This window comes from Phyllobates terribilis, unplaced genomic scaffold (genome assembly GCF_046119375.1).
Source record: "Phyllobates terribilis strain yellow unplaced genomic scaffold, ASM4611937v1 Scaffold_11__3_contigs__length_659146591, whole genome shotgun sequence".
Classification (NCBI taxonomy): domain Eukaryota; kingdom Metazoa; phylum Chordata; class Amphibia; order Anura; family Dendrobatidae; genus Phyllobates; species Phyllobates terribilis.
This window is the reverse complement of record NW_027362771.1, coordinates 472,438,449-472,460,445: the sequence shown is the minus strand read 5'-3', so window position 1 is coordinate 472,460,445 and position 21,997 is coordinate 472,438,449. Positions and strand designations below refer to the sequence as shown.

General features: G+C 41.0%; 1 protein-coding gene across 7 annotated transcripts in view; it reads right to left on the bottom strand.

Annotated features, from left to right (window-relative positions):
• MEF2A (myocyte enhancer factor 2A) overlaps nucleotides 1-21,997 on the bottom strand; it is a 144,894-nt gene that overhangs the window by 13,302 nt on the left and 109,595 nt on the right. For 4 of the 7 annotated variants that reach the window (XM_073653336.1, XM_073653340.1, XM_073653339.1 and 1 more), the window contains 6 exons: nucleotides 19,024-19,246; nucleotides 17,557-17,616; nucleotides 10,750-10,934; nucleotides 6,307-6,330; nucleotides 5,067-5,193; nucleotides 1,493-1,619 (listed from right to left, as the gene is read on the bottom strand). In XM_073653336.1, the coding sequence (XP_073509437.1) occupies nucleotides 1,493-1,619; nucleotides 5,067-5,193; nucleotides 6,307-6,330; nucleotides 10,750-10,934; nucleotides 17,557-17,616; nucleotides 19,024-19,246 (746 nt within the window). The remainder of the gene's footprint in view (nucleotides 1-1,492; nucleotides 1,620-5,066; nucleotides 5,194-6,306; nucleotides 6,331-10,749; nucleotides 10,935-17,556; nucleotides 17,617-19,023; nucleotides 19,247-21,997) is intronic. The other 3 variants (XM_073653338.1, XM_073653342.1, XM_073653341.1) reach the window with 1 other exon arrangement.

Below are 21,997 nucleotides of genomic sequence, written 5' to 3'. Positions count from 1 at the left end.
TGATTGACCATGACTGAAAAATTAGAGCTGCCCACCCTTTTGACTGAATCCAGAGGTATGTGGGGCACTCAAAGTGTAAAAAGTGATTGGTGCGCTAAATACTGGGACATTTTTTTCTTGAGACAAACATGTTAATGATGCATTGTGCATCACCAACAAGACATTGGGGGCAGTGTAATAGCCATAAAGGACGTGACAGGTTCCCTTAAAACACATCCGATTGTGGAACTTATTTTTATTCCAAGATCTATTAATTAAAATGTACTTTGTTCATGAGACAACCCCTTTAAGTATAATTTCTTTAAACTGTATTACCCCTTTCTCTGTGTTCATATGCTCCTAATATCTGTAGGCATGAGCACAACTGTAGTCATCATTAAATAGCTCATAGATGTGAAATTATAGTTTTCGTTTCTTTCCCAATAAGGCCCAGTTTACATCTCATTAGTGACATGCAAAATCCATAAGCTTCTATGCATTTTATTTTTTCAAAAAGTGCCCAGTTGGCAAAAGGGACATGTTTCTGCCTAGATCCTTATAATAGCCTGCCATATTTTTGTGTCCTGTTAAAATTTTTATTAATAAATGCATTTCTTTTCAGCACTGGTGTGTCTAAAAGGGGATCTGCAAGATGAAAAGTGCGATTTAAACCCAGCTTGAAAAAAAAAAGAAATAATAATACATTTATAACCAGCTCAAGGGCTAGTTCAGATGAGCGTATTATATGGATGTGTGCGATCTTTAAAAAAAACAACGAACAGCACACTGACTAATGTAAAAGGGCTGTTCAGATGGCAGTTTTTACCCACAGCCCAAGTGTCTGTGTGTGGAAGGGAATTCTGGATTAGACTCGCCCATAGAAGTTTATGTGTGAGCAAAAAAAATAAAATAAAAATAATAATAAAAAAAAATTAGATCCCATACGATCTTCCATATAGCATCCAATTTTCACAGATACTATGCCATTATTAACCTAAGAAAACATATTTGATCACGTTATCTGTTGACGAATGTCACACGGATGTAAATAATGGACACATGGCTGGCAATACGGATTAATTTTTTGATACACCTAGAAGACAACCCTTTTTGAATGCCCCTAATGGGCTGATTAAAAAAAAAAACATATCTTCCGGATTGTCACCGCTCTTCTGCGCTGAGTGCATTGTTGCCTTTGATGGGCTGCAGCCTTTCCAGTTCCATCAAGGTGGAGGTTTGCTTTCATGGATCCGAGATGGCTGCAGCCCATCAGAGGCGACTGATGCAAGGCCTACATGACAAACGGTGTCATGAAATCGCCAAGGAACACAGCACTCAGCGCAGAAGAGTGTTGCCAATCTGGATGGTAAGTATGTTTTTGTTGTTTTTTTATACATTTTATTTAAGACATTGGGGAATGCAAAAGGTAATGTGGATTGTCTGCTACAGGACATCTATAGCGATTCTTCAGTGAATACTTCCATGATCTAATCCGGTTTCTGCAGACACTCACACAAGAGAGCTGAGGGCTGCTTGTCCGAGGTGGTGCTGCTGCCAGGCAGACACCTGTCCGATAGGCAGCATTCCTGGGGAGTTAAACCCCTGAAGAACAGACAGGTCCGCACTGGTGAGAGTGTAATCTGTACAACAAAGACAAGAACCATCATCTTATAGATTTACAGACAACTTAGCGGACATCAAGACTCAATGTTATATAAGTTTATTTATATTTTATACAATCTCATTTGTGAGATGTACAGAGTGTAAGAAAAGCCAGAAGTCAGTGGACAACAGACCACCACGCATGTTGCAGGTCCATGGTCATTTTACACTGCGCACCATAGTGCTAGTCTTTGTGAGGTTTGTGCTTTCTGCAGACTAAGTTCATATACGGACCATGAAACTGGCATGTCTGAAGCCGAACGGCAATTTCTAGACTGGCCGCGTGTCTCCTAACCCAAAGTCAACAGTCTCACATATGCCTAAGTGAGGCTGTGTGCCCACTATGCGTTTAAGTGTTTCCGCAGCGGCAATTCCGCCGCAGAAACGCTTAAAAAACGCTTGGTAGAAGGTCTGCAATGTTCCCCAATGATAATCGGCATGTGCTGTGCACATGCTGCGGAAATTATTTTGCGTAATCGCGGCGTTTTCGCCAGCATTAACTTGCATTGAAAACGCTTAATATCCACATGACTACATGTGCACATGCGGATATTAAGTGATTCAATGTGCGGATGATACCCGTGTCTGGAGAAGAGGAGACTCTCCTCCAGACCAGGGTTCCATAGTACATGTAAAAAAAAAAAAGTAAATAAAAAAAATACATTATACTCACCTTTTGATGGCCCCCGGTCTCCTTATCTGATGCGTCCCGGCTCCCCGGCAGCTCGCGATGGTCTAAAAGGACCTTCCATTACGTCATTTGGTCATGTGACGGGTCGGCGGTCGCGTGACCTGTCACATGACTAAATGACGTCATGGAAGGTCCTTTTACACCACCGCGAGACACCGGGGAGACCGGACGCATCGGATAAGGAAACCAGGGGCCATCGGAAGGCGAGTATAATGGGTTTTTTTTTTTTTAAACTAACTTGGTCACACTATATAAAATCCATGCCGGTTGCATGGATTTATATAGTGTGACCAAGTTGTCAAGCACTTTCCAAGTGATGGTAATAAAATCGCTTGGAAAGCGCTTGACAACCCGCATGCAAAATCGCATGTGCAAAACGCGCGACAAACGCTTGTCCCTGACTGAAAAAAACGCATGTACAATCCGCATGCGTTTTTTCTGCCAGGGAGGTGCGGAAACGCTCAGGAAAAATCCGGAGCATTTCTGAATCGTGGGCACATAGCCTTAGGATCAGGAGATCCGTGGCTGGTCTGAAAATCATAGATCATACACAAGCTGTGAAACTCGGACGGGTGAAGCCGGACTTGCTCGTATACACAACAGCTCTCTAGAGAAAGTCCCCACAGCGATCAGGTGGTCACAGAAGCTGGCTCCTGAAAGCCACAATCATCCACTGTCATTGCTGGGGATGTTTAATTCTGCTATATATTAGCGGACACTACAAGAGTAATGCATGCTATATGATGTGTAATACATTGACGACCATGGTGTGCTAGAGCGGCTCATATGCAGCAGATCCCCGATATAGCTGATAGGACATGGTGATAGAGACATCGGGTGTAATTTGTTTAGGAATGTTGTTCATAGAACAAGAAGAGAGAAAACATTTCAAAACATTCCTAAAATTATTATGTAAAAGTGGCCAAAACCACCTTAGCGTAAATCACATTCAATTATCACTCATTGTAAATTACATGGGCGAATGAACACTGAAATAGAATTGCACGACTAACTTAACTTAAAGGGGTTTTCCCATGAATGAAAGTTAATTTTAATCAATAGATCTTGGAATAATAATAATTTCCACAATGGGATGCGTTTACATAAAATGTTCCTGTGCTGAGATAATCTTATAAATGTGCCCCTGCTGTGTACTGTGTAATGGCTGTGTCTGACCGTACAGGAGCATGGTCTGATCATACCACATCTCCTGGGCAGAGGAGGAAGCAAAAGAGTATACAGACATTACAGCAGGGGATCACAGCTGAGTCTTTTTGTGAGGCAAAACATTTCCCTGCCTGTTACTAAGCAATGTTTTACTTCGAAGAAAGAATCAGCTGCGATCCCATGCTGTAATGTCTGTATAGTCTTTATTACTCCCCCTGCCCAGGAGATGTGGTATGATCAGACCATGTTCCTGCATGGTCAGACACAGCCATTACACAGTACACAGCAGGGGCACATTTATAAGATTATCTCAGCACAGGAACATTTTATTTAAATACATTCAATTGTGGAAGTTATTATTATTCCAAGATCTATTGATTAAAATGAACTTTTGCATCTTTGGCCACGGCCAGCTATAAACAATGTACAGAGCCAGAAATGGACAGAACCAACTCTATATAATGGCTGTTCTCAGGTACTGCATCTCCTACAGAAGTAAATCACACTTAGTTGCCACCGGAGCTGCAAACTGCAGATTGATTAGGGTGCTGGACCTCCACCAATCCGATATTTATGACCTATTCTAAGAATAGGCCACCAGTATCTAAGTAGTGGGCAACCCCTTTAAATATTGCTGTATGCCATGTCCACCTTTGCAAACATTTTATATGCAATGAAAAAATTTTAAAAAAAAAAGCAACTTTGCAATAGGTTTTAGTCAAACCTGTCCTAATGTGAAATAACTTGAAACTGACAAGTAATTGTCAATTTAAATTTACTGAATAACAACTAATGCAAATCAGACTTTGCTTTTGAATTGTGGTTCAATAGAAACATGTTAAAAAAACACTGATGAAAATGACGTAGACAAAAACAATGGTATGAACATAATATTTTGTGGCACAACCTTTTGAGGCAATCACTGCACACAAACAATTGCTGTAACTCTCAATGAGACTTCTGCACCTGTCCACAGGTATTTTGGCTCCCTCCTCATGAGCAGACTGCTCCTTGTGTGTCAGGTGTGAAGGAGCCTTCCCCAGACTGCAGGTTTCAGCTCCTTCCACAGATGTTCAAAAAGATTTATATCAGGGCTCATAGAAGCCACTTCAGAATAGTCCAAGCACCTTGGCTCCATTCAGGACAAGGCTGAAGAGTCTCAATCTCAGGGTAACAGAGTGTTAGAACGATCAGACCACATTGATCAGCAAGTTATCCCCTATGCTTTCCTATAGGAGATGACTTGTTCTTTGGTAACATCCCTATAACCCTATAATATAGACCTATGGCAAAGTTGCTTCATTTTTTTATTTTATTTTAGATTTACTTGTACAATAACAAACATGTGGTCATTGCGGAATAAAATGCATGTGCGATAATAGCTATAATATATCCAGGTAGCAGTGCAGCAAAACATATTTCATCTAAATTATCTCTTTGTAAAGCCCCTTTGAGAAATTCTTGCTTGTGCCCACATTGACTTCACAATTCCAGGCAGACTGTGGTCCACAAAGTAACACATGAACGGTTCAGGACGCTCAGACAAGAGAAGTGCACTAAGACTTACCAGTATTGTAGGTAGTTGGCATGGCAGAGTACACCAGGCCTTGTGTGGCCAAACTAGGAGTCGTCACAGAGACAACTGGAGTAGCCAAGGGCTGGGTAGACTGGGCGCTGCTTATCCTTTGGGTATTCTGTGAACAAAACCAGAAATTATTGGAATAAACATGGAAGATTAAAATAAAATAACATAAGAATAGTGACACTAAATATGTACAAAATGAAGTCACAAAATATCCAATGTAACAAATGCTTGGTGACTAGTATTGTGCATGTTACTGCATGCTATAACCAGCAGGGGGCAGTGCTGTAATGCTTATTGAAGATCACTATCTCCCGAACTAACACAATATAGTGACGATGGAGTGAAGAATGAAGCGGCCACAGGTTCAAGCATAACGTACAAGCACTAGATTTGCTCCAATTTTTGTATAATTAAATGAATAATACAAATTGTGTTGGAAGAAAAATAAATTAAGAAAAAAAAAAGCATGCAGGCATCATAGCTGACATTAACAGACACAGATGGACATGCATCGTAGCATGTGAAATGGGTGACATTGTAAAGGGAAGCCCTGCATGGGTGATACATCATCGGTGTTTGTACATTTCAAATAATTTAGATTTTGGATATTATTCATAAAGGGAATTAATTACATGAGAAAATGGGGAAGCGTCAGCGCATCCCACTGATGTGCAGAAAGTGGGTCATTGTGGACGTATCATTTCAATAAAATATTAATTAACGCTCCGACCCTTGCCAGTGGCATTCAGTATGTAAATAGGTGTGAGGAGCACTCTATGGGACTCGCTGCTGTCTGTGTACGGGCTCCTGAGGAAGATGAGATCATTCACAGCTCTGGCAAGAAATGACCTCAGCGAGGATGATGTAACCCGGCTGAAAGAGAAAGGCAGAGCAGCGCTCCTAGCAGGCTGAAGGAAGCCGACAGTAACCTGAAGATTAGCCATACCGTGCTGCAGATAATGCTGGCGGTGACCGGCTATTGTGTGATGGGAGCGCGGCCTGTTCCAGGCACAAAACACAATGTGAAACTCACATCCAATGTTCCCTTTGAACACAGATTGAATATAAAGCTTTCCATTCTTCTTCAGGAAATAGCTTGTCCTTATAACTCAGTAATTGTTGGGAATGTCCCCCCCCAACACCCAAAGCTTCAGGAATGTCAAAGGGAACATGGGTGATACTGTATGTATGGAGATAGATCCACCAAGCACACGTAACTCACCAAGTCTAATTCATCTTCTTCCGTCTGTATGTAAATGAGGAAAATTAGAATTACAGAGGATATTGTGTGTGAACGGAGGCGGACAGACCTGATTATGCTTCACCGGTTCTGCTACATCCACAACTAAAATCCAGGAGACGCCGGACAAAGCGGCAGGATGAATGGCCAACTAACCAGCTGAAAATCATTGCTGATGTATATTGATTAGGGATCAGAGTCCATTACACTCTACAGATAGTACAGACAGATATCCAATACTGCTCCAAGAATGCCCAGAAAATAACTGGTCAAGAGCTAAGAAGGATTTTTTCCCTAAAATAGAAGGCAAGTAGTAACTACGCTATAGGATATTTTCCTAATTAAAGCAGTTGTCCTGGACCAAGATATTGATGATCTATCCTTAGGCTATGTTCACACATCATGGTTTTTTGAGCGTTTTTTGATGCAGTATTTTATGCAAATTTTAAGCTGCCTTTTGCATTACCAGCAAAGTCTATGAGAAACCAGAATTCTCTGTTCACACATCATGGTTTTTTTTTGTTCAGGATTTTGTGCCTTGGCTAGGTTTTTTGGAAAATAGAGCATGTAACTTCTTTCCGCGTTTTTTCACCCACAGGAAGTAATGGGTGGCGAAAAAAAAGCATCTAAATTTGTATCAGCGTTTTTGCAACTTTTTTGATACCAAAATAGAATGGGGTTTTTTTGTGTTTTTTTTCACAGAACTTTATGCACATGCAGAAAAAGAGACAGAAGGACAGTGAAAAAAATGCTGAAAAAACGCACCAAAACTGCAAGAAAAAAAACTGTACAAAATGTCCTTGAAGATCAGAGGTTTTGCTGCAGAAAATTGACGCCAAAAAAACATGATGTGTAAACATAGCCTAAGGATGGATCCTCAATATTAGACTGAACTGATAATGACACCCTACCTCAAGGATAAGTCATAAATATATGGCCATGGTCCAGTGTGGGAAAAAGCTACTTTTTACTCATTTTTTATACAGGCGTGTGCATCAAAATAGCCGACAACAATCTGCTCAGATTTGTGTGTTTTCCCCCTTTTTATGTATTTTGCTGCAGATTGAATGCAGTGTTTTTCTAGTGCAGAAACACTGGGATCCAGCATTAAATAATTCAATTGACTTTATGCGACACATTTTTTTCAGGCTCCCCAAAGAAGTCTATATGGAAAAAAAAATGCACAAAAACCCCCCACAAAGTCTTGATCCGGTGCCTCCTCTCTTCCTGTGACCGCTGTCCTCCTTCCTGCTTCGTGTGGATGACGCGACCCTACATCATTCGCATAGGGGCCCCAGCATTGCAGGAGTGCGATGGGGGACACTGTGTACACTCCCTGACAGAAGTTATGTCGCTTATCCATGTTATGCAAATAAAAGCCTATAACCTGACATTAAATTCATCCATTGGTTTTATAAATTACTCTTTTGAAAGCTGAAACCCTCCCAAATTTGGTTTCGGTTAAGAAAATAAATTGGCATCAATGCGGAAATACTGATCATTTAATGAACACAGAATGGTCAGATTTTGGCAAGACAAAAGTTTTGTTGCCTGGTCATATAATGCACCCAATCCTAGTTTACATCCTCACCAGTGCTCAGTAAATGATCGGTTAATTAGTGGGTGTGTATAAAAAGAAACCCAGCACCCCAGAACTTCACTTGAACTGCAACTTCAGCTCTGACAACATGCCACCCTGCGACCAAAGCCTTGATTATCAAGAGGCTGAAGACCAGATCCACTGCAGAGGTGGCTGGCACCTTTAATGTGTCTCAGCGTCAAGTACAAAGAATTAAAAAAAGATTTGAAGAGACTGGAGCGGAGTTTGACAAGCCCAGGTCCGGCAAACCCAGCAAGACAACTGCTCAGGAGGAACGTCTGTTGGTTAGAAAATCCAAAGCAAGCCCCTCTTCCACTGCAGCAGAGCTCCAACAGGCCTGGTCACCTCAAGTCCCTGTGTCAACTAGAACAGTTTGTAGGATTCTGTCTCGAAATGGCCTCCATGGTCGAATCAGTGCCCAGAAGCCAGCACTAAACAAAAGGCAAGTAAAAAACCGTGTGGCATTTGCAAAGTCCCACAGCCTGCTAAACAGATGGACACTGGAAAAGTGGCAGAAGGTGCATTTCTCTGATGAATCTTCAGTAGAATTACACCACAGCCGCCGCAAATACTGCAGGAGACCTACTGGAGCCCATATGGATCCAAAATACACCCAGAAAACAGTTACATTTGGTGGTGGAAAGATCATGGTCTGGGGTTACATTCAGTATGGGGGTGTGCGAAACATTTGCAAGGTGAAATGCAATATCAATAGCCTAAAATATCAAGAAGTATTAGCTACCTCTTACATTCCAAATCATAAAAGGGGTCAAATTCTGCAGCAGGATGGTGCTCCATCTCATACATCCATCTCTACAACAAAGTTCCTCCAGGCAAAAAAGATCAAGGTGCTCAAGGACTGGCCAGCCCAGTCACCAGACATGAACATCATTGAGCAGGTTTGGGGTAGGATGAAAGAGGAAGCTTGGAAGACAAAACCAAAGAATCTAGATGACCTCTGGGAGGCATGTAAGACTGCATTCTCTGCTATTCCTGATGACTTCATTAATAAATTGTATGAATCATTGTTGAACCGCATGGATGCAGTCCTTCAAGCTCATGGAAGTCACACAAAATATTAAATATGACTCTAATAGCACCACAACTTCATTCACCAATGTTATGCAACATATATTTGTATTTTAAGATAATTATTTGTTTGAATATCACATTACTTTCTGTGGGCGACAAAACTTTTGTCTTGCCAAAATCTGACCATTCTGTGTTCATTAAATGATCAATATTTCAGCATTGATGCCAATTTATTTTCTTAACCGAAACCAAATTTGGGAGGGTTTCCGCTTTCAAAAGAGTAATTTATAAAAACCAATGGATGAATTTAACGTCAGGTTATAGGCTTTTATCTACATAACATGGATAAGGGACAACTTCTGTCAGGGACTGTATGACGTAGGACGCGTCATCCACATGTAAGGATGGCGATCACAAGACGAGAGGCGGCGCCAGATGAACACCAGAGACGCCCATTGGACCGGAACGCCCTGTAGGGGAGTATAATAAAAACTCTTTTTTGTGTTCTACACAGCACATTCGGGACATATATACAGCATTCTATAATGCTGCATATAAGGGTGTACAGGTGCTGGCCCTACTTTATATAGGAAATTCTGGTGACAGGTTCCCTTTAAGTGTAGATTTTCTGCATAAAAAAATATAAACAAAAAACAAGTGTTTGTGCCAAGTGGGAACATGGCCTAAGAGCTTGTTCGCACACTGCTTTTTTTTCCCATATTTTTTTGTGTGTGCTTTAGCTGTGCAAAAACCACAGCGTTTTACAGTACCAGCAAAGTGAATGACATTTTTGAAATCTCATGCCCACGCTGTGTATATTTTCCTTGCAGATCTGAACCTAAGCGTTTTTTTTTCAAATCTGGAGCGTGTCAATAAATTCAGTGTTTTCGCAGCATTTTTCACTCATTGAAATGAATGAGAAAAACAACAAGTAAAAACACATCAAAAACACACACAAAAATGCATCAGAAAACGAATAAGAACAGTGTGTATTTTACACAGCACTTATCCTGCAAACATTTGAGTATTTGCAGCAGATTTTTCTGCAGCAAAGCGCAAACATGTTCACACACACTTATAGGAATCCCTTTAAATCTCCAGATATTCTCTAGTACTAGGGCAAAAAATAAGATAGCACAGTCTTCAGTCAGCGCTGCGATGACTCCTAGGGCAGTAGTCAAGAAAGTCCTCTAGATATACAAAAAGAAGCAAAAATAGAGGCTGTACTCACAGGGTCTAAATGAAAAAAAATGTGGAATGATGCCTCCATTTGTACTTCTTTTAAATTTTCTAGTAAAATTACTTTAATTTTCAGAGATCACACAATTTTTTTCCCCCAGAAAGTGTTTTTCTTCTATGCCTAAAAACAATTGCTGGAAGTCGGACTCTGATTGCGTCCACTTCATTGTTTACCAGGTATATAGCTCCAGCTTTAGAAATGGCTGTGCCCGGGATTACTGTTTTCTACAGTTTTGTCCTGTACAAGTGAATTCGCCCAATCTGTAAAAGAGTAAAAGCAGGCGCAGCCTCTACTAAAAGTTTGATATTGAGGACTGGGATAAGCCACCAATTGTTCAGTCCTGGATACCCCTGTAAAATAGATGACTGGTTGCCTCGCCAGCATAAATGATACGCTCAGAAGTGTAAAGCTATAAGCATAATCATCCCTGAGCACTGCAGTACCATGGTCTTTTATGGTTCCATGAGAAGGCCCTATCAATTACCATACATCATTTTGGAAGAGAAATTGATACTATTACATAGTTGGTAATAGCCAGGGGCAAGAAACTCACCAAAGGGGGCATCATTCCTTTGCTAGAAGGAGGTATGACTACTCGCAAGTCAGGCTTTCTACTGTTTATTCCCAAATTGCCCCCTGGAGGTGGTGGAGACTTTGTGGGCATGACTTTTCCCAATCCATTGCCACCGGACGGTCCTAGAAGGCTTGGTGAAGCTCTTGGGTTAACAAACCCATTACCTAAAATAGATAGGAGAAAATAAAGCATTTCAGAGCATGAACAGATTTAAAGGATATGCCTTTGTGTCTTTGATTAAGCAGATCTGTAACAATATGAACTGAATACATTAGAGAGAGCTCCTAGACTTGATGAAACTGGTGTGCTTACTTTGAAAATCCATCTCAGAATGGCTGTATGATCCTGATATTTAAAATCCTTTTTCAATATTAGGCGGCAACACTTTCTAATGGGACTGTATACACATTTCAACATGGATTTTTGAAGTAAGTACACCAGCCTCATCAGGGCCAACAGAACTATTTATTAACGTATAGGGTAATTTGGTGACAGAGACACTGTGGGTAATTTGGTGACCGAGAAACTGTAAATTACAATGCTAGCAAATAGTTATTAAGCACAAAAACATAGCGATCGCATCAATGTTCCCCAAGCTTCATTTTCTATACAGTTAAAAAACCATATGCTGACATATACCACAGAGCCTATGCATGGTATATAGGAAGTTTCAACACTACACCATGCAGCCCCTACAATGCAAGGTCAGGCTGCAGAGATGGGTCACACAATTATATATAATTTGCAGAATATATAGCTTTAAATTAATGGCAATGATCCTGTGATACAGTACATATGTTCTCCAGTAGTTTTAATTTTGCAAAATCCGTATTTCCTATTTTCCTTAGTAGTAAACTGGTCACTGTGCTTCCCCAATCCACCACCACGACCTTTTTCATTGTTTCTGAGGTTACAATCTAATGGTTTAGGATACATTTTTACTTTCCTAATTCACCCTTGGCTTGAAGCAAGGGGCAAATACTTTCATTACCCTTCACACTGATGTCACACAACAGCTCTTTCCTTCCGCCCGGCTCCAAATTTAATCAGGCACCAACTGGGGAGCAGAATCGGTGAGCCGCGGCCAGTCACTTCTGCTGTTAATGATGTCTGATTCAATCCCATTTTGCTGTCATAACAGAAGGCAATTATCCAACAGAACTGCCAGTCCTGTGTGGAGGGAAATGAAGACTGGCCGACTGCTCCATGAGGACATAGCCGAAATCCTAATATTCTTACACTATACAGGACGCCATCCTGGAGAAGGGCTGCTAGCCGGGAACATCTGGCTACAGATAACGGGGTCCGCATACTATGAGGTGTAATATGTAATCAGATGGTGGAGTATATTCTTGTACAATGTGCATTAAAGCGGACTGTCGCATTCTCAAGTTCTGACATTACTATTAAAGACATTAAAATGGATTTGACCTTAGACTATGCTGTCCAATGTAAGAGAAGTAGTATGGGGACAGTCTACCAGTACGATCCCCGATCGCTCCTATTAACTATACTGCACAATATACAGTTGAAACCAGAAGTTTGCATACACTACATAAAAAGACACATATACATGTTTTCCTCAATATCCGACATGAAATCAGAATAAACCTTCCCCGTTTTAGGTCAGTTAGGATTACCATAATTTTTAATATTTGCCAAATGCCAGAATAATGAGAGAGAGAGAATGTTTTAAGGCATTTTTATTACTTACTGCAAAGTCAAAGTTCCCTAAAATGGGAAAGGTTTATTCTGATTTCATGTCAGATATTGAGGAAAACATGTGTCTTTTTATATAGTGTATGCAAACTTCTGGTTTCAACTGTAGATACTAGATAGAGTGAAAACTTTTTTTCCTAAGTGAATAACCCAAAAGCAACAGCAGAGAGAAAACAAAGCCAAAAAGATGATGAGAGGAACACAATCCAGACCAGCAATCACACTGATTAAAATCATAATAATCCCCAAATGTGCAAATCATGTGTATAAAACTGTGCATCCATCCTTCTGGTTTATGCACAGAGAATCCTTCCATGTGATAGAAAAACATAATTCTAAATATGTGACTCTTCTGAGAAGATTTAAAGGGGTATTCCTATCTCATACAATAGTTCCATATCCACAGGAAATTCCATAAATGTAATAGTAGATGTAGGTCTCAGTTCTGGGACCTGCATCTTTCTCGGGAACGCGACCCCATCACACAATACAGGTGAGGTGGTCGAAAGTCCCTTACAACTAAATGGAGATTCTGACCACCTCTCCACTGACAGGGACCATCATTTGTAGCAGGGATGATAAATGTAGAGATAGAAATACCCCTTTGAGGCCCCTACAAAAGATAAAAGTCAACCAAACCTGTTTATTTCAGTAGGATCAGCAGGCTATCTAATTTGTATAGGAGCCTCTCAACTGTCCCCCAACAGTATACATTGACTGACAAAAGGATCAGGCAATTGGAATTTAATTGAGTGACCCTTTTGTTAGGTGGGAACATAAGTCACTGCCAGACAATTCTGGCAGCAGCTCTTTCATAGAGAACACACAAGAGTCTATCGTTTGGCTGACAGCTATCGAACACGTATGGCCAGTCTGATAATTTGGCCACCACATCTCATCATTTCACAGTTATGTCTTTACTTACGTAATATTTGTGTGATACTACAGCAGATATGATAAGCAGGTTCTCCATGTTTGCCTGGTTTCCTTCTTGTACTCTGGCTTGTGTAAACTGAGCAGCAATTTCACAAGATCCCTTTAAATTATAGCATCCATTATATGCAGTCTAGCCATGGTCAGGATCGGTACTACCCCTTTCCTAATAAAAGGGGGATTTCCTACTAGTCTCATCAATGTAATCATCCAGGTTTGGAGAACAGTGATTTTGTGCCATGTACACTGCTCAAAAAAATAAAAGGGAACACTCAAATAACACATCCTAGATCTGAATGAATGAAATATTCTCATTGAATACTTTGTTCTGTACAAAGTTGAATGTGCTGACAACAAAATCACACAAAAATCATCAATGGAAATCAAATTTATTAACCAATGGAGGCCTGGATTTGGAGTCACCCCCAAAATTAAAGTGGAAAAACACACTACAGGCTGATCCAACTTTAATGTAATGTCCTTAAAACAAGTCAAAATGAGGCTCAGTATTGTATGTGGCCTCCACGTGCCTGTATGACCTCCTTACAACGCCTGGGCATGCTCCTGATGAGGTTGTGGATGGTCTCCTGTGGGATCTCCTCCCACACCTGGACTAAAGCATCCACCAACTCCTAGACAGTCTGTGGTGCAACGTGACGTTGGTGGATGGAGCGAGACATGATGTCCCAGATGTGCTCAATCGGATTCAGGTCAGGGGAACGGGCAGGCCAGTCCATAGCTTCAATGCCTTCATCTTGCAGGAACTGCTGACACACTCCAGCCACATGAGGTCTGGCATTGTCCTGCATTAGGAGGAACCCAGGGCCAACCGCACCAGCATATGGTCTCACAAGGGGTCTGAGGATCTCATCTCGGTACCTAATGGCAGTCAGGCTACCTCTGGCGAGCACATGGAGGGCTGTGCGGCCCTCCAAAGAAATGCCACCCCACACCATTACGGACCCACTGCCAAACCAGTCATGCTGATGGATGTTGCAGGCAGCAGATTACTCTCCACGGCGTCTCCAGACTCTGTCACGTCTGTCACATGTGCTCAGTGTGAACCTGCTTTCATCTGTGAAGAGTACAGGGCGCCATGCGACTTTGCCAATCCTGGTGTTCTGTGGCAAATGCCAAGCGTCCTGCACGGTGTTGGGCTGTGAGAACAACCCCCATATGTGGACGTCGGGCCCTCATACCACCCTCATGGAGTCGGTTTCTAACCGTTTGTGCAGACACATGCACATTTGTGGCCTGCTGGAGGTCATTTTGCAGGGCTCTGGCAGTGCTCCTCCTGTTCCTCCTTGCACAAAGGTGGAGGTAGCGCTCCTGCTGCTGGGTTGTTACCCTCCTACGGCCCCCTCCACATCTCCTGGTGTACTGGCCTGTCTCCTGGTAGCGCCTCCAGCCTCTGGACACTACGCTGACAGACACAGCAAACCTTCTTGCCACAGCTCGCATTGATGCGCCATCCTGGATGAGCTGCACTACCTGAGCAACTTCTGTGGGTTGTAGAGTCCGTCTCATGCTACCACAAGTGTGAAAGCACAACCAACATTCAAAAGTGACCAAAACATCAGTCAGAAAGCATTGGTACTGAGATGTGGTCTGTGCTCCCCACCTGCAGAACCATTCCTTTATTGAGGGTGTCTTGATGATTGCCATTAATTTCCATTTATTGTCTATTCCATTTGCACAACAGCATGTGAAATTGATTGTCAATCAGTGTTGCTTCCTAAGTGGACAGTTTGATTTCACAGAAGTTTGATTTACTTGGAGTTATATTCTGTTGTTTAAGTGTTCCCTTTATTTTTTTGAGCAGTGTATTCTGTTCATTAGAAAACCCATGCTACATCAGTAATGGGGCAGAATTTGGATATGTTCACAGGCAAAAAACACAGCTCGGAATGGTCAGACTTTCATTTACTTCAGAATCCGCTGCAGATATTTGAGGTATCAGAGTCCAGAGTACCCCAATTCAAGGGGGTAATCTGTGTGCCCCTAAATGAAGAGGATTTTAGGCAGAATCTACCTGGAAACGGTTTTAACATCAGATACGTTCACTTACTGTAGCAGTTTTGAAAACCACGTTGAAAAAATATATATGCAGCCATAAAAGTGGCAAAACAATTTCTCATATGTTTTGTGAGAGTTCGATAAAAAAAAACAAAAAAAACACTTTTCTTCAAAATACCAATGTAGAATTATAACTTGTATCCTTCCAACATAAAAAAAAAAAATCTGGAAAGCTTTGCACACCCCAGAAAACAATATTATTTAGCTATTGCTTTTAAAGAGAGAAAAAGAAATAAAAGGTTAATCAATATGGGTCATATTTCCCTCTGAATTCAGTCTAGAGGAACACTGCGGAACACTGCCAATAATAATGCTCTTATTACTGCGGAGGATAAAGCAATGCTCACACCATTAAATATTTATCATGGTCATCTTCCAAAAAGGAAGAAATGGTAAGAGGGCAGTGTACGCTGAAAACGACTCCCACTAATAGATGTAGAGGATAAAATAATACCGCACTCTCAGTGTTTTAATAGAATTAGGAGGCGAATGATGAAAATAAAAGCCGTGACTCACAAATAGGGGTCGACACATTTATTAAATGACTCTCCCCTTTCTTTCTATTGCATGAAGAAGTGTGAAGGGTAATTATAGAGCATCGTCATGCAAGTTACCTGCTGCACTACACAAATTCATCAAGTCAGTATCTGCTAGACCTGGATAGGAAACAGGGGCGCATCTATTCAGACTACACTGATATCATACACACTTCTTCTGGTGCTCATGGCAAAAACTACAAACTGGATGATGCATCATAAGCAGAAATCTCTTCTCTAAAACGTATTATATTGCTTCTTTGTTAGATCTACTTTATGGTTACTAAATAGAGGCCATGGGATTGTCAGGTCTTCCCTCTAAGTTTCCTATCATAATGTCCATCAGAAATAAAGATTGGAATAAAATACCTATGAGCTTCACAAGTGTTCAGCCAATGTTATAGCTCCACATTCATGTACCGGCCTCCAGGAATTACTAGTTTGGGGCCCAGTACATGTAGTCTCTAGATAAACTATAGAAATAGTATAGGAGCTATCCCTAATAAAACCCACAGAATATGGGCACACATTCTTTGAAATTACTACTCTACTATTTTCAATTTAACACACATTTTTTAGCTTCCCCAAGACTTTACTGGACCAGATCCCTTTGCTCTAATTCCTCAGATCTGATTCAAGATAAGAATTTGTCTATTTTATTAGTACAAAAAGAAGAAGAAAATGGGAGCCATAGGACAGAAGCATAGCCTAAGGGTACATCCAAAGGGGACACTTACACTTTGAATGGCAAATGGTAAAATCTAAGGAGAAAATCACAAACTGACAGGCTGCAGATGTCAAATCCTCAGTGTATGGAAGAGATTTAGTAAAATATCACCCACAACACTGGCACTGTAATACACATCAATTATCTGTCTGGATTATCTGCTGTGTATACAACCAGTGGGGGCTCAATGTAAATTCTGTAACAGGGCCACCCCCATTGATCAAATATCATTTATAGTAGTAGTCTCCTTATACCAGACCTTGTAGTCTCTGCTAGACTCCCAATTCTGGATGCCCAGGTCTGACCCCATCCTCTGCACACCTTACACTTATCAGGAGACTTGGCAGATTGGCTGGACTGGAAATGATGAAAAATAATGGGAAAAAACCCTTGGATATCAGTTTTTAGTGGTGCATCTGCCATGCAGTTGCCTCATAATAATCAGATCAGGGCCACACTGAGACTTTCTGCAGAACTACTAAGTGATTTTAGCTATGGAGGGACAACTGGAGTCCACAACATTGCACCCAATGTACAATACTGTATTTCTGTGGACTATAGCTGTAATTAGTAGCACTATAGAAAGTCTCAATGTAGCCGAGGCCTAACTGCATTTCCATCAGATAGGGCAGTCTGCTATGTAATAAATCTCAACTATAACATACACTAGCCAGAGGAAATGAAAACATTAAAAACATTGTGGGAAAGTGCAACATGATTTCTTCTGTTTAGCTACATTGTGCAGGTGCAAAATTATACACTTTAAAACCTAAATTAAAATTTTTCCACACTCACCTACTGGACTGGCACCAGCACCATTTGGCACAGGGATGTCAGATGCACACAACATCACACCTGCCAAAATATAAAAACGAAGAGGTTAAGTAATAAAGAAGGCAAAGTGAGTTCACATGGCTGAATATGGACAAAACCCAAGACTTGCTCCCTGAAAATGCAACAATCCAAAAGGTGCAATTTGCTTGAGTAAATTCCACCAGCATCTACGAACAAATTGTGTTCAAGAACACTCTGAGATTTAACAAAGATTTAGAGGAAAGCATCATTTTTGGATTTATGAGACACATCTCCATGATTATGAAATTATTCTGACATTCTCTAAAAATATATATTGGTTGATAGTCAGCCATACACATTTAACAGCTGCTGGGCCAAATGTTCATCCCACTAACAGCTAGCCCCCCTGACCTCCATACACATGCACGCTTGAGTGCGAATGCATGTGTTTCCATTGAGTAGAGGGAAGTATAACCTGAAAACAGAAAAAAAAAATGGGATTTAAAATATAACATGCCCAATCGTTTTTCTGCCACCATCTTATGTGCAGGTAGTCTGTAGGACCCAAAACACATTAGGTGATCAGCGACCCGGATGACTTAAGTCTAAGGCTGAATTCAGACGTTTGATTATCTCGCCAAGGAGAGATCATGATTTCCTGGGCCGATCACGGGTGACCTGACCTGAACTCAAAACGTTCTCATGGGTATGTGTAGGTAAATATGAGGTTGCTGACTTCAGGTCAGATGACTGCGGCTGGTCTGGAAAATACAGTCCATATTAAGACCACGATACCCGTATGTCTGAATTCAGCCTAAGGCCACGGCCCCACTATCAGTATTTGGTCAGTATTTTTTCTCAGGAGTGGGAGCCAAAATCAGGAGTGGATGATAAATGCAGAATTGGTGACTTGTTTCTATTATACCTTTTCTCTGATTGTTCCTCACCTGGTTTTGGCTCCCACTCCGGAGAGAAAATACACACTGAATACTGATAGTGGGGCCGTGGCCCAATAGATAAAGTTACCTTAATCGTACTCAAGAGCTGAAAATATACAGGAGCGATTACAGATTCCTGACCCCTCCTCACCCCATAATATACTTTTACAGGGAAGCGGAGATATGAGCAACATCCGTGCATGGAAGGCCCAGTTTTGATGTCCTGTGCTTGACCTTATGGGGCGCAAAATGTGGCTCATTTGCTAACAAAATTGCTGCTATACAGAGTAAAGGTGTTAAAATATATTTTTGTGTCTTGCTATACTGATCTGATATTTAGTTACCTGAGGACAGGAAATCATTCGTGACCACCTCACTGCCTGCAAAAATACAGAAGCTCTGCGGTTGGAGAGCTTAGCAAGCAACCCTATGTATTTCATCTACCTGGACCCCTGTATCACTCGTGGGCACAAGAAAGAAGCTACACTGGCAAAGCTTAGACAAGGTTTAGCACCCATGCTCCCGTTACCTGCATTTCCAGTGCTGGGGGGCCTCTGTGACACCCCTGGAGAAACCACATTTCGATGCAGCGATGCCTGAGGCGGGGACAGCATGCCCGAGTCTGTTAATGAGGTGCTGGCAGCTAATGAAGCAGTGACGAGTGTGTTTCCAGGAGAGCTGTAGGACAATGTGTTGGGGTTGCTCACTGGGATAGTCACAGACATGGAGAAATTCTGCTGCTGGAGTCCAGGCTGGAAATAGAGTTAACAAGTTCAAAATGTATATCTTGTCCATGAATCATACACATAAATGTAAACGTCACATATTATAGGCTGAAATGAATGAACATGAATTATGGATGGATCACATTTGCACCAGTACATGCTGTACCAAACAGGATAGATGGCAGGAAATGTGTGGGCTCCGTCTTCTGCACGTACATGTTTATTGTAAAGAGTAAACAGTAAACAATAGATAATAATGTAGCGGCTGATTATCATACCGCAATACATACAGGAAGCGTGTGCAGGACCGGCACACAGAATGTTAAAGGGGCATCACCGCATCAGACAATAAGGGGCTTTCATACAACCTTTCAATTCCTGCCGTTTTCAAGATCTCTGATTACTGGGGAACATCCATTGTTTAATTCCAGTGGATAGAAATGTTTCCCGGCCATAAGACAGGTACAGGTTTATTTCTCATTACAGAACGCTGCTCTGAGAACTTTATTATCAGATGTTGCGGATTTGTTGAAAATATTATTTGAATTTGCAATGCAAGTATGGGAATCTGTGGCAAATCCCCAGCAGAATCCATGTCCACATTCACATGCAAGTCAGACTAAGGGGAGGTGCACACAAACGTATTTTCGTATTAGCCCTAAAATCAATGTTATTTGATAGGGCAGTGCTGATGAGCAGGGTTTTTGTTTTTTTGCTTGCTTTTTCATAGACCAAATCTGCTCATGAAAAAAAAAAAAAAAATTGCAACATGCACTAGTTTCTTCCATGTGACTCGCTCATTCAAGTCTATGGTTGCGGCAAAAAAAAAAATAAAAAATTGGGTTCCATACAGGACCACCATATAGTATCTAATTTTTACAGATACATTGCAATTCTTTAACATAGAAAATTGTATTTAGTATTGGAAATTTTTAATAACTGCTGCTGTATAAAAAGGATATGGATGACAGATTCGAAAAAAATTGAGTTTGCTAGATGAAATTCAGATGATTTTTTTTTTTCATACACTCATGTGAACCCAGCCTAAGGGTGCATTTACACTGGCCGATAATCAGGAGTGAGAATTCCTTGAAACACTTGTTCCCTAATAATCTGAAAGTGTCAACAAAAGCCAATAACCTGATGAATGAGCAAAATCCTAGATTATTGGGTAACTTTTTTTTTCAGGTTTGCTTAAAGACAATCTGTCACCAGGTTGTTGCTACTTCATCTGAGAGCAGCATAATGTAGCTGCAGAGCCCGTGATTCCAGAGATGTGTCATTTACTGGGCTGCTTGCTGTCATTTTGATAAAATCAGATTCATCTGCTCCAGATTTACCAGTTCTCTGAATGCTGAGCTCTGTATAACCCCGCCTACACCGTTTGGCAGCTTTCTGTGTACACTGTGCATAGGCAGAAAGCTGCCAATCAGTGGTGGGGGTGGGTTGTACAAAGATTATGAATACGGAGGACTACATGACAGCAGGTTTATTAGTTCTGTAGTAATAAAATCACAGCTTCATCAGCAGGAGATTATCAAAACTACAGCAAGCATACCAATTAGTGACACACTGCTGGAATCAGGGTCTCTGCCCCTACATTATGCAGCTCTCCGATTAGGTGGCAAAAACTTGGTGACAGATTCCCTTTAAACAAGACGTGTTGTCAAGAGCAATGCCAGTCTATGCACACTGAATGATCATGGAAGTGTGGTCAGCCTAAGTAAACGACTGGCAAACAGCTTCTATGTTGTCATTCGGTGGTCGTTTAATGCTGTGAGTTGGCTAGCCTAAATCTACCCTTAACAATGAACTGAGGACATATTTGATCATTGGGAAAAAATAGTACTGCTGCGAGTAAACATTAAAACTTTCTATCAACCTATAGCATTGTTAAAACCAAACATACAGTGGTGAACAAAAGTTTTGCATTTTAATTTTTTTTAAAGTGTGATTACTTCTGTCTGGTTGTTGTGATGCCATTTCCCTGGTGATTTTAGTAAATCGGAAGCAATTAGTTGTCAGCTGTAAGGACGAAAATTGTGTTTGACATTGTTTTATCCCTCTGTGTGTTAGTTTTCAACATTTGCTGGGACAAATGTTTTGCATATTTTGTCATAAGTAGTCAAATTTTGTCTAAAATTTGGTGTGGTTTTTTTAGGTTAAAACATGGCAAAGACAAAGCCAACTGTATCATCATATGTTAGGAAGCTTATTATTCTGAGAGTGAAGTCAGGCAAAAGCCAAAAAGAGGTAGCTATGGAATTTACCTGCTCCCAGAGTCAAGTGTCACGTATATTAAAGAAAGAAAAAGAAGGTTATGGAACAGCTGACAAACCTAGAAGTGGACGACTACTGAAAACTTCCTCCAGAGTTGATCACATTATTAAGAAAAAGTCAGTATCTGATATCCATAAAAGTGCTGTACAGATTTCGCACGAAATGAGTGAAGAATATGGGGTCAAAGTGAGTTGCCAAACTGTGGTATGACAGCGAAGAGCAGTAGGGTTGCATGGACAAGTTCCAGTCAAGAAGCCTTTCATCTCTGCAAGGAACCAGAAGGTCCAACTTGAGTTTGCCAAAGAACAAAGAACACAGCCAATGGAAAGAGACAGATTGGTTTAAGGTGTTGTGGTCGGATGAATCCAAGTTCAATCTGTTTGGTCGTGATGGCAAGCACTATATATACTGCCCAATTGGAAAACGTAATGATATAAGCTACCAAACACCTACAGTGAAACATAGTGGTGGCTATTTCATGGTTTGAGGCTGCTTTTC